This window comes from Labeo rohita, chromosome 2 (genome assembly GCF_022985175.1).
Source record: "Labeo rohita strain BAU-BD-2019 chromosome 2, IGBB_LRoh.1.0, whole genome shotgun sequence".
Taxonomy (NCBI): domain Eukaryota; kingdom Metazoa; phylum Chordata; class Actinopteri; order Cypriniformes; family Cyprinidae; genus Labeo; species Labeo rohita.
Window position 1 is genome coordinate 23,379,466 of NC_066870.1, and position 15,665 is coordinate 23,395,130.

At 34.1% G+C, this 15,665-nt stretch overlaps 1 protein-coding gene across 1 annotated transcript in view; it reads right to left on the bottom strand.

Annotated features, from left to right (window-relative positions):
* The window catches only part of brinp2 (bone morphogenetic protein/retinoic acid inducible neural-specific 2), a 117,038-nt gene that overhangs the window by 28,394 nt on the left and 72,979 nt on the right, over nucleotides 1–15,665 (bottom strand). The window contains 1 exon segment of the mRNA XM_051134684.1: nucleotides 11,529–11,765. Coding sequence (XP_050990641.1) covers nucleotides 11,529–11,765 — 237 coding nt within the window.

The window sequence follows — 15,665 nt, forward strand, 5'->3', positions numbered from 1 at the left end:
TGTACTTTACTTTTCATTAGATTTTAATTTTAAAATTTTAATTTTCACTTTAATTTTAATATAAATATTTAGAAGTTGGAGAAATTATGAAACAACTAGCTAAATGAAACTTTGGCTTGACTTTAGCTTTTGTATAGTAGCTTTATATAAAATACTAAAAATAATACAACATAATAATACAACTAACTAACTAGCTAAATGAATAAATGTGTATGAAAGAAAAATGAACTGGTTTAAGCCTACTAGCTAAAATAAATAAATAAATAAATAAATAAATAAATACCTGCTTCCGTAGGAAATATGTATGAATAAAAATGCACTGGGAGAAGTGTTATGGAAAAGAGAGGAAAAAACAAAGCCCTTGTTGGTTCTGTAATAGCACCAGTTTGTACAGTACATGAAAAAAAAAAATAGTTCTTTGAGTAGCTTCAAAAGGTTTTCCTATGGTATTAGGCTGTCAAACCCTGAGTGTGTGTGTGAGTGTGCTTACGGTGTGTAAGTGTGAGTGGGTGTCGAGATGTTGTCAATGTGTTACGGAGCTGTCCTACACGACCAGGAACTGACTGCACACCCACAGAGGCCTTTGGAAACATCTGCAGCGTCCAACATTGGACCTTGCTGAAGATGATGTCCCTAAGCCAGGGCCTATCTGTCAGTCTGGGCCCAGTGGGAACCACAGTGAGATGGAAGGTCAGGAGAGCTCCTGACAGGAGCTTCAAATAATGCCTTTCTCTAGAAATCATCTGCCTGACTGTGCTCTGCACTGTCCATCCTCTTCCCTTGCTCAACAACAACTTCCTGACAGCAACTTCCTGGAGTTTCTAGAAAGCCTTTGCAAAAGTTTCTGGACTTTTCTGAGATGCACAAGAGCGACTGTTCCCTAAAGCCTCTCGTTGAGTGTCTGTGCTATAAGGGGGAACAAGGAAAAGTGTCTGTGTGTGTGACAAATAGTGATGTGTTAGTTAAACTGTGCAGCCCTGAGCAGTGCAAAAAATTCATGGTGAATGTGAATAGGGAATAGTAAATGTATGAATGTAATCACAGAAGAATTCTAAGCATTAGGAATATCACATGACAAGTGTGTTATCTATGGAAGCTTATAATTGCAACTTTTTATCTCACAGTTCTGACATTTTCACAATTCTGAGTTCATATTTCATAATTCTGAGTTATAGCTTGTAATTCTGATGTTTTTCTCTTAATTATGAGTTTACAACTCACAATTTTTTCCACCACAGAATAAAAAAAGTGACTTTTTTTTTTTGCACAATTCAGACTTCTGAGTTCTTGTCTCATAATTCTGCGTTTATAGCTTGCAATTCTGATATTTTTCTCTGAATTCTGAGTTTACATCTCACAAATTTTTTCCACCACAGAATAAAAAAGGGTAAATGTGACTTTTTGTCTCACAATTCTAAGTTCATATCTCATAAGACTTTTTTCTCTGAATTCCGTGTTTAGATCTTGCTATTTTTTTTCCCACCACAGAATAAAAAAAAAAAAGATAAATGTGACTTTTTATCTCACAATTTAGACTTTCTTTTATTGCATTTCTGAGTTCATATCTCATAATTTTGAGTTTATAACTTGCAAGTCTGAATTTTTCCTCTGAATTCTGAGTTTACATCTTGCATTTTTTTTCCACCACAGAATATAAAATAAAAAAGGTAATTGCAACTTTTTATCTCACAATTCAGACTTCTCTTTTTTTTTTTACGAAATTTTGAGTTCATATGTCATAATTATGAGCTTATTGCTTGCAATTCTTACATTTTCCTCTGAATTCTGAGTTTAAATCTTGCATTTTTTTCCCACCACATAAGCAAGTTATTAGTGAGAGTTGGTCTCTAAACTAAAGTGTTATCAGTAGTGTTAATGATCCTCTGTAATTTTCGTTTTTGCACTGTTGTAACATTGTAAAGTAAATACATTGTTTTGAGACACCTGTTTACTGTTTAATTTGTTCTGAGACGCCTGTTTACTGTTTCATTACACTATTGTAGAAAAAAATAGATTTATTTTTATTTAAAATATTTAAATACAAATTAAAAACATCTATAGAATACAAAAATATGGTTTATTTTATGAACTTACAACTATATTTTGTAAACTGAAAAAAAATGAGTTGCCAATTGAAAAAATTGAGTTGCCATTACTTAAGAGTTCAAGTTGGAAACATGTAAAGTCTAATAGAACAAACAAGAATAAGATAATTTCAAAATACGTAAAAGTCTGATGCAAATAGTTGCCTCAGTTTTACTGAGTAAAATGGGAACAGCATTTTTTACAGTGCAGAATAAAAAATAATAATAGAAAACTTTTTATCTCACAATTCTCACAATTGTTTTCCCATGGTGGAACCAAACTTTCATATTAACCATATATTCGTGATAAAAGTTTTTTAACCCCATTGACGAGTATAAATCAAAACCTAATGCAAAAACTAGTGTCAGAAAGCTTTCCAGCTCAGAAAAAGTAGATGTGCGTAGTAGCATTTCATAATAAATAAATAAATATTATTTTTCCAAAATGGTTAGAAGCTCTATTTGCATGGATTTTGCAAGTCAGATTTTTTTTTAGGTAAAAAATGTAAACATTGAAGTAACATTTTGATGATAAAAATAATCAACCTGCTGTTCTGCTAAAAAAAAAAAAAAAAATGGCTTGACATCTTAAACATCCCATTAGAATCTGAACTGTTAAACGTACTTAGTTAATGGCAACAGCAAAACATAAGGGAAGGACATGCTATGCATAATTCATTTTCTAAATCCGCCGCAATTATTCCCCGAAGCAACATGCAAATATTAAATAAGGAACTGGCATTTTCGGCGTTTGCGACTCTGCGATAGGTCGACCTATGCTGAGTTGTTTATTGGCTTCTTTAGCAAAAGTGAAGCACTTGTGGGATTTGGTGGGGAGAAGTATCATGTTTATGACAGTAGTACAGTTTTGTATAATCCCTTCTTAGACTAACCAGCGCTGTTGCTGGGCGAATCCATTCGTTCTGCTAGCTGATTTAACCCGAAGTGAATGGACTCCTAAAATCTTGCACATGCCGGAGAACTCGGCACACGCCGTTCTTTAATCCTAAAAACAGCATCGACCACATGTGCCATGCTAATCTACCTTTGATTTACTCAGTTTATGAGGTAATGGGAAGCATGGTGAAGTCATTTACAACCTGAATGAAGTTAATCAAATGCCAAATGGGAGATGTGTTTATTAAGTGTGCTACATTTGACATGTAATACATAGTCATTAATCAAACAGTTTGAAGCAAATTTTCATTTTCTCTTAAGGAAGGCCTTGTAGGAAATGTACGAAGCCTGTTTAAATGTCGAGTCTTTGTGAGATCGAAGGACGTATCAGAATATGTGTGCTGAGTGTAATCCTCTTTATACAACCCTTAGTGGATGGTAAGTGGGTGCCATTTATTGAACCAAAAATCAATTCACTAAAAAAACACCTTCATTTGTTGTTTATTGCTATCTGTCACATTCAAACCGCAAAAGCACCTTATCTTAGTACAGATGCTGGGAGCTTTAGCAACTAATTGAGCTCATAAATGGACAAAACACTAGTGAAAATTTCTATTGGCAGACCCTGATGAGAATCAATATGTTGCCAGGTTGATGGTTGGTGGTACATGTATTAAATAACACTGTGGAACTTCAAGCCAGTTTCTAATTAGCATAATGGAAGAGTTCAGCTAATCAAGCTGTGAAGGATGAGGAACACAGGAGGTTCATACTGCCAGACCTCTTGACTCTTAAATACTGAATTTGCTGTTGTAAACATGGTCAGTCATGGAAGGTTTAACCTGTTGCTCCAATTAAAATGCTTATGTGAATGCCTAATGTGTGTGTATATATATTTATAAAATCCAGATCAGACAACAACAAGTCCCATCCTACATTTGAGATGTTTCACTCAAATACACCTCACAACAGAGAAGAATCTTGCATGCCGACTTGAAACTGAAGTATTATCTAATATCGCTTTGATCTGAGTGGATTTGACTCCCAAAGGACAAGTGAAATCCACTCTCAAGCTCCGATTCACTTCACTGGCTCTTGTCTGATTTGCTACAAACTGCTCATTCATGATTCTCTCTCCATCCTGCAAACATTGTGTACTTCTCACATATGCCCCAAATTATAAATCAGATTTTACATTTAAATAGCGCAATTTCATTAACCGATATAATGTTAATATACCACCTATTGAAGTACTGAAGTCTGTTTTGTATCTTTGTAATACACTGATAACCACCAAAAGCAGGTGGTGATGAGAAAGTCACATGACAAACCAAAGCCTATCACAAGCAGTTTTTAAATGCTAACATATATAGAAGGTGCACACTGTCATTCACACAAACACTAAACACCATCATGGTAACACACAAATACTGAAATAACGCAATAAATATTCATTTAACAACATTAGATGTAACATACAACCCTAATGCACAAAACTGATAAGAAAAAACTAAGAAGAAGCACAGTTATTTCAACAAAAAAACAAAAAAACATCAAATTTGAAATGTGATGCAGGGAATTCTGTGAATGTCAATTTACGGTTATTCACTGTAAATTATACAGTCTTTTTCCCTTCCAAAAACAGTATACTAGTGCAATGTCCAATACGTATATAGTAGGGGAAATAATTAAACATTTAAGTTTCCTACTGTAGCATTTTTACAGTGTTTTACTGTTAAATTAATGGTACTTTTTACAGTGTAGTTTCCATGTGACGTCACAACCTTTAAGGAACGCCCACATGGAGGGCAAAGCAAGGCTTTCCTCCAATGGCCACCAGTTATTTTTATGAGGTCTGCATTAAGTAGTAATGTATGAAGACAGTATTAATGCATACTTTGTATAAGCAAGCAAATAAACCCAGAATATGAATGCAATGCAAAATTTCACATGAAATGTTTTCCCATAGAAAACCATTATGAAGAAAACACTTTGCGTTCATATTTCAGGCTCATCTGCTTGATTGTATAAAGTTTGCTTAATAAGGTGTGTGCTGAATTTGATCTGTTAATATTACTGTTTTAAGTGTTTTCACATTAAATGTTTTAAAATGTTCCTTTTTTTAGTGATTGAAATATGCAGCGAGTTCTTTATATAGATTGCAAATGGCCAAAACTTGCATTTTGTTTATATATATTCGTTTTAATCTTTTCAGAGGTGATCTAAATAGTTGTGGACTGGAAACGAATAGAAAATTAAAAGGCTTGTGCTGCAGTTATATAGATGTTTTGCCCACCAGGTCTTTGAGCCAGTCATGTGACCGAAAACTTTGAATTGCACCTCATAAAAATGTGCAAGTCAAAATTTTTTTAACGTTTTCAAAGACATTTCTTCTGCTCACCAAGCCTCCGTTTATTTGATCAAAAGTACAGCAAAAACAGCTAAAATTTTGAAATATTTTTACTATTTAAAATAGCTGCTTTGTATTTATTAAATATTTTAAAATGTAATTTATCCCTGTGATTTCAAAGCTGAATTTTTTTGCATTATTACTCCATGATCCTTCAGAAATCATTCTAATATTCTGATTTGCTGAGCTGAGCAGAATTTTTCCGGGCATCTTTTATTAATAGAAAGTACAGAACAGCATTATCAGAAATAGAAATCTTTTGTAACATTAGAAATGTCTTTATCATCACATTTGATCAATTTAAAGCATCCTTCCTAAATAAAAGTATTCAAGTATTAAAAAAATAATAATAATAATTATGCTGAATCCAAGCTTTTGAATGGTATAGTGTATAATGTTACAAAAGCTTTTTGTTTCAGATAAATTCAGATAAATATTTGGATCTTTCTATTCATCAAATCAGCTATTTTAAATAGTAAAAATATTTCACAATATTACTGCTTTTGCTGCATTTATGATCAAATAAATGCAGGCTTGGTGAGCAGAAGAGAAAAACAAAAAAAATCTTATTGTTCAAAAACTTTTGACTGGTAGTGTAAGTGATTAGTGTTAAGCATACAAAGCAAAATGTACACTTGACTTTCTTCAGAACATGATTGAAAATACCACTGAAGCATAGAAATACAGAAAAACAGCTGTGCGTATGGCTATTTGATTCTGGAAAAAAAAAGTCTAAGTCATGGGCTAATCAATATTTGGCTGTCGGATGCTGTTCGACATGCAGAAAAGAGAATGATAATGACAGCAAACCTCATTAACTTCACTAAGTGAAGATAATAGAAAGATAATAATCAGTCATATGCATTCACACACAGCTTTATTTGAATTTTTACCTTTACAATGTCATAATGCAACAACAGCTGCATGCGATCTGAAATAACTTCTTATCATCATCAGTAAATGACCAAGAGGTGAATTAATGGATGCTTCTCAGACGGAAGGACGAATCCATGTAATGCTACACATCTAGGCTACCATGTCATAAAGCTCTGTTGAAGGATGCCTCCATTTGAAGTATTCTTAAGTAGGCAGTCTTCGTTTTGTCTCAGACTCTTTTGAAGGATGCATCAGGTGTCCTTCAATCACACATTCCAGTTTACAAAAATGAATTTGCTGAAAATGAATCAGCACTCAGCTTGTTCAATTTTATTACGTTATGCAAGACAAAATAGATTTTTGAGGTGAAAGCATCATGTTTTTGTTGTAATTGAATCACATAATGATAAACTGTGAGTAATGTTAACCACTGGGAGAACACAGACGGATGACATTAACTGTAATGCATTAATAAAAAAGTCAGTAAATATAAAAACATAAAATATAAAGTATTCTTCAAATTTTTATCTAAATAGTTTTTTCGTTCCGTGACTGCGGGGGTGGAAACTTTTATTATGTAATCATGCACGCTTACTAAACCATCTCATGCAAGCGTCCATTGCTGAGAAAGACTCTAACCTTGAAGCCTCGGAAGGACGAGACTAGGAAAGTGGCATCCTCAGAATGTGTCCTTCCGTTTGAGAAGCACCCAATGATTAGCTCTATTGAACTTAAAAGGCTATCAATAGGAGTTGATTCCCTTTGATGGAGTCAATTCCATCCTTTGAAATCGATTCTCGATTCCTAACGTGTCAGAATGGATTCTTTTTGAACGTAACATGCATCATAAATGAGCAGTTCCACTATAAATGCTCGTCAGCGTAATTTTATGAAATGTGCACCCGAATTATGATTATTTCTCAAAAGTATGTGACGGAAAAATGATAATCCACGTATACACATATAATTATAAATTAAAAGCCTTACTGGAACACTTGACGTGACATGTTTACCAGAGCAAAGGTTTCATTTAGCATGTTTTGATGTGTACGCCAGACTCAAATTGATATATTATATTATCTTAAAACAGTGGTCAGATATTGAAACGGAAGTCTTATAGCCTTGATTTAATGTGTTATTATTTATGACAGTAAAGTTTGCAGTTTATGTTCAAACCGACCTCGGGTCATGAGTGGGGATTATTCTGCACCAACAGGGGCGGTGCTACAGTAATTTCGGAAGTATCAGTTGAGGAAAGGTCATTGCGTGGTACTTTCGAACAAAGTTGAACTAAGTGCACTGAGGCGCATATTGTGAGGGAAGATGAGTTCGCATCCCTGAAGTATCTCTGTTTGTCTTGGTGTGTAGGTGTGATTGTGTTTATCTGCCCTTTTTGAGATGCACAGTGTAGGAGGCTATAAGGCCAAAGGAGGTTATTGTTTTGTTTTGCTTTTTTAGTACTGTTTTGCTTTTTATACCATGTCATTGATTATGTTTTTCCTCATTGAATATGAATGCATATGTATTGTACATTACCAGTCAAAAGTTTGTGAACAGTAAGATTTTTAATGCTTTTTAAAGAAATATCTTCTGCTTACCAAGCCTGCATTAATTTGATTAATGTACAGCATGAACAGTCAAATTTTGTAATATTTTCACTATTTAAAATAACAGTTTTCTATTTGAATATATATATTTTAAAATGTTTTTTTTCCTGTGACCAAAGCACAATTTTCAGCATCATCCAGTCTTCAGTGTCACATGATCCTTCAGAAATCCTTCAAAATGCATTACAAATCTTATTGTTTTTAATAACATAGATATGTGACTGACACATATCTATATACACATAGAAATTTATGTATTACCAATAGTAGATCATATACAATGAGTTTAATAAATCATATACAAAGTATCCTGACACTTAAATCACACTTAAAATGCATTTTATATATATATATATATATATATATATATATTAAAAGTGGCATTTGCTTTTGAGAAATATATATATTGTGGTATAAAAAATGCTTTTTATCTTTTTATCTCACAATTCTGACATTTTTTTTCTTACAATTCTGAGTCTATATCTAACAATTTAGACTTACTTTTCATGCAATTTACGAGATGTTAACTAGTTTATATCTGGGATAAAAAGTATGAATTTTAAGATATAAACATGCAGTTGCAAATAGAAATCACAATTATAATAATAATAATTATTATTATTATTTTATTTTTTTTACATTTTGAATTGTGAGATGTAAAGTCAGGAATAAGTTCAAATTCAGAAATAAAAAGTCTTTTTTTTAATATTTTTGTTCAGTGGTGGATAAAAGCTTTCATAGCTTTCAGCCAAACCATGTGGTTTTTTTTTTCCCCCTTCCTCTATGAATTTAATAAAGATTTTAAAAAGGACTCATATTTAGAGCACAGACCTTTAAAAGAAAGAAAGAAAGAAAGAAAGTATGAATTTAATAAACATTTTAAAATGGACTTATTTAGAGAGCAGACCTTTAAAAGAAAGAAAGAAAGAAAGAAAGAAAGAATGAATTTAATAAACATTTTAAAAATGACTTATTTAGAGTGCAGACCTTTAAAAGAAAGAAAGAAAGTATGAATTTAATAAACATTTTAAAAAAGGACTTATTTAGAGTGCAGACCTTTAAAAGAAAGAAAGAAAGAAAAGAAAAAGAAAGAGTCACAATAATGTGACGTTAATAAAAAAATAATTTTATTAAAGTAACAGCAAAAACAAATTTCTTAGTTTTGAGAAAAGTTCTAGCATAACTTGTTTGTAGATACCTCATGGTTCGATATTTTGTAATCAGGGTATAATGCAATTCATACATTTTAAGTATGATTTAAGTGTCTACATTTTTAGAGGCGTAACTTGTTTTTAGATACCATATGGTTCAATAATTTGTTATCCAGTACATTTGAAATTCATACATTTTAAGTATGATTCATTTTAAGTACTTTTTTAGAGGTGCTATATGTACAAATTTGATATCATGGCACCTGCTTAATGCTTTTGTTTTGGTGCATTTCCCCCATAGATATTTTTAATATTGTTTATCAGAATCCTGCATGAAATCAGTTCTCCATTCTAAATCTGAACGAATGTTCTCTCTCTGCTGTCTGGCCTCTTGACAAAAGGGGCAGGTTCCTGTGAGGCTGCATAAATAAAACCCTTACGCTATAGCTATGCTATGGTCAAAGAGCCCTTTTCCCAAGCCCAGCACTTCACCTGCTGAAAGGAGATATGCGTTCTTATGAGTGCAGCGCCACAGTTAAAGGGATTTGAGCTGCTTTCATTAATGCTCCATCACTGAGCAGGAGAAGCTTTTAGAGCCAGCTAGGGTTTATCTCCCTGATTGAATCATTCTTTGAATGTGGAAACGCTCAGCTAGGAGAAAAACCTGAGGTGCCATCTTTCCAGGCTTCTTTCTCTTCAGCCTTCTTTACCTTGGGTTTTCTCCCCTTTCAAACACACCCCAACATTTTTCAGTCCAAAGATTTTATCAATCTGGTTTTTGCAATAACAGCAATAAAACAGACATTTTTCCTTCTCTCTCGTCGGTTTAGGTTTCTACTCCAAGGTACAATGGATCACAGTCAGTGAACTTTAAAGAACTCAGAATTAAACCCCAAACGTGGCTCCCATTTATCAAAGCAGCCTACATTTGTTATTGACTTGTAGGCCCTTGCAGGCATTTTCTGGGTTTTCAGAAACAAATTGACCAATAACACAAACTAGAAACACATTTCACAGTTTTTGAAAGATGTCTGTTATATTGACCAAAGCTGTTGTTTTTTAATATAGTACAGCAATATTGTAAAATATTATTACAATTTTATTTTTTAAATGTAATTTATCCCATAAGAGCAAAGCTGAATATTCAGCAGCCATTAATCATGATCCTCTAGAAATCATCGTCATATGGGTCATTCTATAATTAGGGGTAGATTTAGAATTTGACAATGTGAAGAAAGAAGTTTTTCTTTTTCCCAAAAACCCAAACATGACCTTACATAGCTGCTTTGAAACAATCTATATTGTATAAAGTGCTATATAAATAAAGGTGATCTGTAGGAATATGTGCGTAAAATACCATCTATGTTTGCTTTACCTTTACTGGGTAACACAGTTGACAGGTAACTTAGTTGACATTTTTAGTGCTTTGGGTCTATACTCAACATGGAAGCCTAGAACTATGGAGCATATGGTATGTTTAGAAATATATTTTCATAAACAAAAGTTTTGGTTAAATTGTCTTGAAAAAAATTGCAGCAATAATGCTTGTGTAACACTGTTGACAGTCAACTAATCCACTCTTAGTTTAACCAAAATAAGGGGAAAGAGAGAGAACTTTTTAGGTCTTTTTTTAAAAAAAAAAAGACCTAAAACTTTAGAATTATGTATTTTACATATATAAAATACATTTAAATTACATTTCAACCAGTTGAGTTGAATAAATGGCTTTAAGTGGTGAATGCATGGCTAAATAATAATAAAAATGGATTTTAGTATCCAATTCTGCTGTTTATTTGTTTTTAATGAAACCCACTGACTGCTTTTCTGATTGTTCCTTTAATGAATACTTTTTATGAATATTAACAGTGGCTTTTTAATATATTTACTCTGTAGGGGTTGTTGTTATTTTTTTCTTGGACTTAACATTTAACAGATGCTTTTCATCCAAAGCGCCATACAGTATACTAATTGCACAGACAATCCCTAAGGTGCACCTTGGGGTTAAGTGCTTTGCCTATGGACACAATGGTAATAGAGTGGGATTGTTTTCTCATTAACGCTCCCATTTCCTCGGACACCTGGGATTGTACCTCCAGCCCTTGTGTTTGCAGTACAGATCCTTAACCATTACGCCGCTGCCCATTTCTACTGCGTTATCAATGTAAGTGTAATTAAAAGCACTTTGCTGGAACTGTGGCGCAGCGGTTGCGCATCAAAGTTAAGTCTGTGCTTTTTCAGTTCCGATGTGCTTTTCATAGTATGTTTATGCACAAAGTGCATGTGTTTACACTGAAGTGAACTCCGAAACCCTGCAATAAAGAGATGCTGGGGGAATATGACAGTATATCAATCATTTGTCACCATCGGGATACACCAGTGAGATTCACCTGTCATTTTCTAAACTGGAGAAGTTTCCCATTCAATCCAGTGTGTGTGGAAAGGAGTCATAACTCTAGAGATTATACAGCAGATTTTAACACTCCTAGCCATCGGATTAACCTACCTGAGTCCATAAACTCATTGTTGAGGTTGACCCACGACTCTTTGCTCTTGCGCAGACTCTCCTCCATGGCTTTGATGTCTGCGAAGGGGCAGTTACAATCAGGAAACTTCGCGGAGCAGCGGCACCAGCAGTCATTGTTGCGGCACAGTAGCTCGCCCTCTGAATTACACGCCACGTAACTGAGGGCCGCCTCCACAAAACGATTCCGCAGGAACTCAGGAAGCACATCCTGTAGACCTGCGCGTGTGGGAAGAGAGAGAAAAATCTGTTTACTGTCATGTTAGACTCTGTGAACTAAACTGAAATTTGATTCCAAGACCAGATAAGAGTTTTTTGTAAGCTACATGGCACTGTTTTTCTGCTGCGAGGTTGGTAAACAAGTTTAGAACGGCGTTTTGAAAGTTTCATATGTTTGGGCAACATCTCAAATCACCAATAGGTCTGGCGTTCCCGTACAGATTCTTGAAAAAAATCAATTCCTGAGTCATATGACACCATTATGAACCCACCCATCATCTGTCCTCTGGCTATTCTCTCCTCTCTCCGCACTGTCTGTCTCTCTACCCACTTAACTCTCAGAGTATTATGTTTTCTATTTTAAGTCTCCATTTAGAACAGTAGAATATGCAGTGGGTGAGGTGGGTCTCTGAAATGACAAGGAAAAATGGGCTTTTTTTAAATTTGCAGTAGTTCTATTCAATTCTATTTTTCACTTTATTTTTCTCTCTTAAACTACTTGACACAAGCTGATTGGTTCATGTTGCATACGCTGCCAATGAGCTTGCTGCTTTATTTTTAAATGGCTGGTTGGCATTCACTACACTGTAAAAAATAAAAAGTTGAGTCAGCTTAAAATAATTTGTTATCCTGCTGCCTTAAAATTTTAAGTTTAGTCAACTTGAAATGTTAAGTTGTATTAAGTAACAACTTAGATATTTGTGTTTGCTAAACTTAACAGATGGGTAAGTAACCCAGCTGCCTTAAAATTTTAAGTTGATTCAACTCAAATATCTAAGTTGTCAGTATAATTTAACATTTCAAGATGAATAAACGTTTTTTGAGTTGACTGAACTTAAAATTTTAAGGCAGCCAGGTTACAAACTATTTTAAGTTGACTCAACAAATAGCGCGCTTACAGAGTTCATATGAAACCCTTCACCTTCCCCAGCTCTACCTGTACCTGTTACAGGTTATTATATATGCTATTTGTGCAGGATTTTTTGACAGAGGTCATTTGTGGTAATGTTTTGCTGTTTTCAATGTTTTTTGGGACAATTTAGGCCCCATTATACTGATATACGATCCCTGCAGCTGTCAGGTATCTGAACATCATTGTGGACCAAGTGCACCCGTTCATGGCAACTGTGTTCCCTGCCGGTGAAGGCCATTACCAACAGGATAATAATGCGCCATGCCACATTACCAGAGTTGTCAAGGAATAGTTTGAGGAACTTGATGGTGAATAATGCCCCGCAATGGAACTGGAGAACCTGCTGTTGACATTATGGTACCAGATAGCCCTAGAGACCTATCACCACCTTGTTGAATCAATACCTTGACGTGTGGCTGTTGTTTTGTGGGCCAAAGGAGGTCCTACAGGTTATTACATAGGTGGCTGTAATGTAATGGCTCATCGGTGTATAATACATCCCCCTTTCAGAATCTGCAAAATGTAAATTATTTTACCAAAACAAGAGGATTCATACAAAATGCATGTTATTGTTTATTTAGTACTGACCTGAATCAGATATTTCACGCAAAAGATGTTTACATGTAGTCCACAAGAGAAAATAATAGTTAAATTTATAAAAATGACCCAGTTCAAAAGTTTACATACACTTGATTCTTAATACTGTGTTGTTACCTGAATGATCCACAGCTGTGTTTTTTGTTTAGTTATAGTTGTTGTCCCTTGTTTGTCCTGAACAATTAAACTGCCTGTAGGTCTCACAAATTCTTTGGTTTCCCAGCATGTTGTGTGTATTTGAACCCTTTCCAACAATGACTGTATGGTTTTGAGAGACATCTTTTCACACTGAGGACAACTGAGGGACTCAGTTCAAACACTCACTGATGTTCCAGAAGGAAACTTAACTTATTTTGTCTTCTGGGAAACATGTAACTATCTTCTGTAGTCTCTGAAGGGCAGTACTAAATGAAAAAATATGATATTTAGACAAAATAAGAAGTTTTCACCCTCTGGCTCTTAATACATTGTTTTTCCTTCTGAAGCATCAGTGAACGTTTGAACCTTCTGAAATAGTTGCATATGAGTCCCTCAGTTGTCCTCAGTGTGAAAAGATGGATCTCAACATCATACAGTCATTATTGGAAAGGGTTCAATACAATACAATACAATAAAATGCTGAAAAACCAAAGAATTTGTCGGACCTGAAGGATTTTTCTGAAGAACAGCAGGCAGTTTAACTGTTCAGGATGAACAAGGGACTCATGAACAACTATCACTAACCAAAACAAAAAAACAACAACAACAACAACACACTGCTGTGGATCATTCAGGTAACAACGCAGTATTAAGAATCAAGGGGACCTTTGAACAGGGTCATTTTTATAAATTCAACTATTATTTTCTCTTGTGGTCTATTATGTGAAATATCTTATTCAGGTCAGTACTAAAACAATAACTTACTTAGGTAAAATAATAAACATTTTTTAGATTATGAAAGGGAGATGTAAACTGTGTGTGTGTATAGCTTTTATGTATTACAACTAACTTATTGTCTAACATTAACCTGAACCACTGGTCGACAAGATCTGTTATTAAGGTCATAGGTACATGGAGGTGCATCTAATACCTGACTCACTCACAAATCATAATTTCAAAGTACAATCTGCAGTGTAATTTTAAATGCATTTTAATTAAGACCTCACTTTAAGTGGTAAACCTCATGCATAGACTGGTTGTGAACATGATACAGTATGTGGGCATTATCACATTCAGGGTTTTTCCTTTATTTTTACCTGTTTGAAAACCTTTCAAATCCTCTGCTTCCCCAGACTGTCAAAACAGCACTGCAATAAAGACATATTACTATTGTTTCACAGCCCTGATTTGGCTCAGCAATACAGGACGGGCTGAGTTGGGAAACAGACAGCATTTAAAGTGGGTCAGAGAGGCAGGCAGCCTGACTGCTCTAACGGCATCAGTGATGGGAGTCCTATTTGGGACGGTGAGGTCTGCTATGTCAGCGCTGTAATGGGGTAATGGGATGAATAAAGACCAACAATCTCCGTGGCAAGGTCATTCGGCCGTAAACCTCTGTCATGAACTGCAGGCACGCTGCAGACAGGGAATCAATGTGGCTACTGCGGAATTCTCCTGCCTGATTAGATATTTTGATAGCAGGCAATGGGAGAATTGACATTTGCCCGGGAAACAAATTATTGATTATTTAAGCAATTGGAATAAAGCAGTAACAAGATGAAATAGTTGTAAACAGGGTAAAAAATAATGTATATATGCTTTTTTTCACCTTTTTTAATAATTATATCTAATGTACCATGCAAAAGATTGGTAAGATTGTTTTTAACACTCTAGTGCGCACCAAGGCTGCATTTATGTGATTAAAATACTGTAAAAGAATAATAAATAAATACTTTGAAATACTATTACAATTTAAAACAGCTATTTTCCATTTTAATGTAAAAATATAATTTCGGGGATGGCAAAGCTTAATTTTCAGCAGCCATTACTCCAGTCTTTAGTGTCACATGATGCTAATATGATTTTAATATGCTGATTTGGTGAAACATTTCTTATTACTATCATCAGTGATGAAACCTGTTTTGCTGCATAATAATTTTGTGGAAACGTGATACTTTTTTTTCAAGAATTATTTCATGAACAGTAATTTTTACAATTTGTTTTTCTAAAAATGTAACATACATTTTCATTACATACATTTTACATACATTTTTGATATCAATTCTTGTCTAAGGCATTCATTTATTTATTTTTTGCCACACTTGCCAATGGCAAGTCATGTTTTTTATTTTTTTAATGAATCCATATTTTGCATTTTTCTTTTTTTTTTTAATATAATTATATCTACCTTATATAATGTACCATGCAAAAATTTGGTAAGATTTTTCAATGTTTTTGTAAAAAAAAAAAAA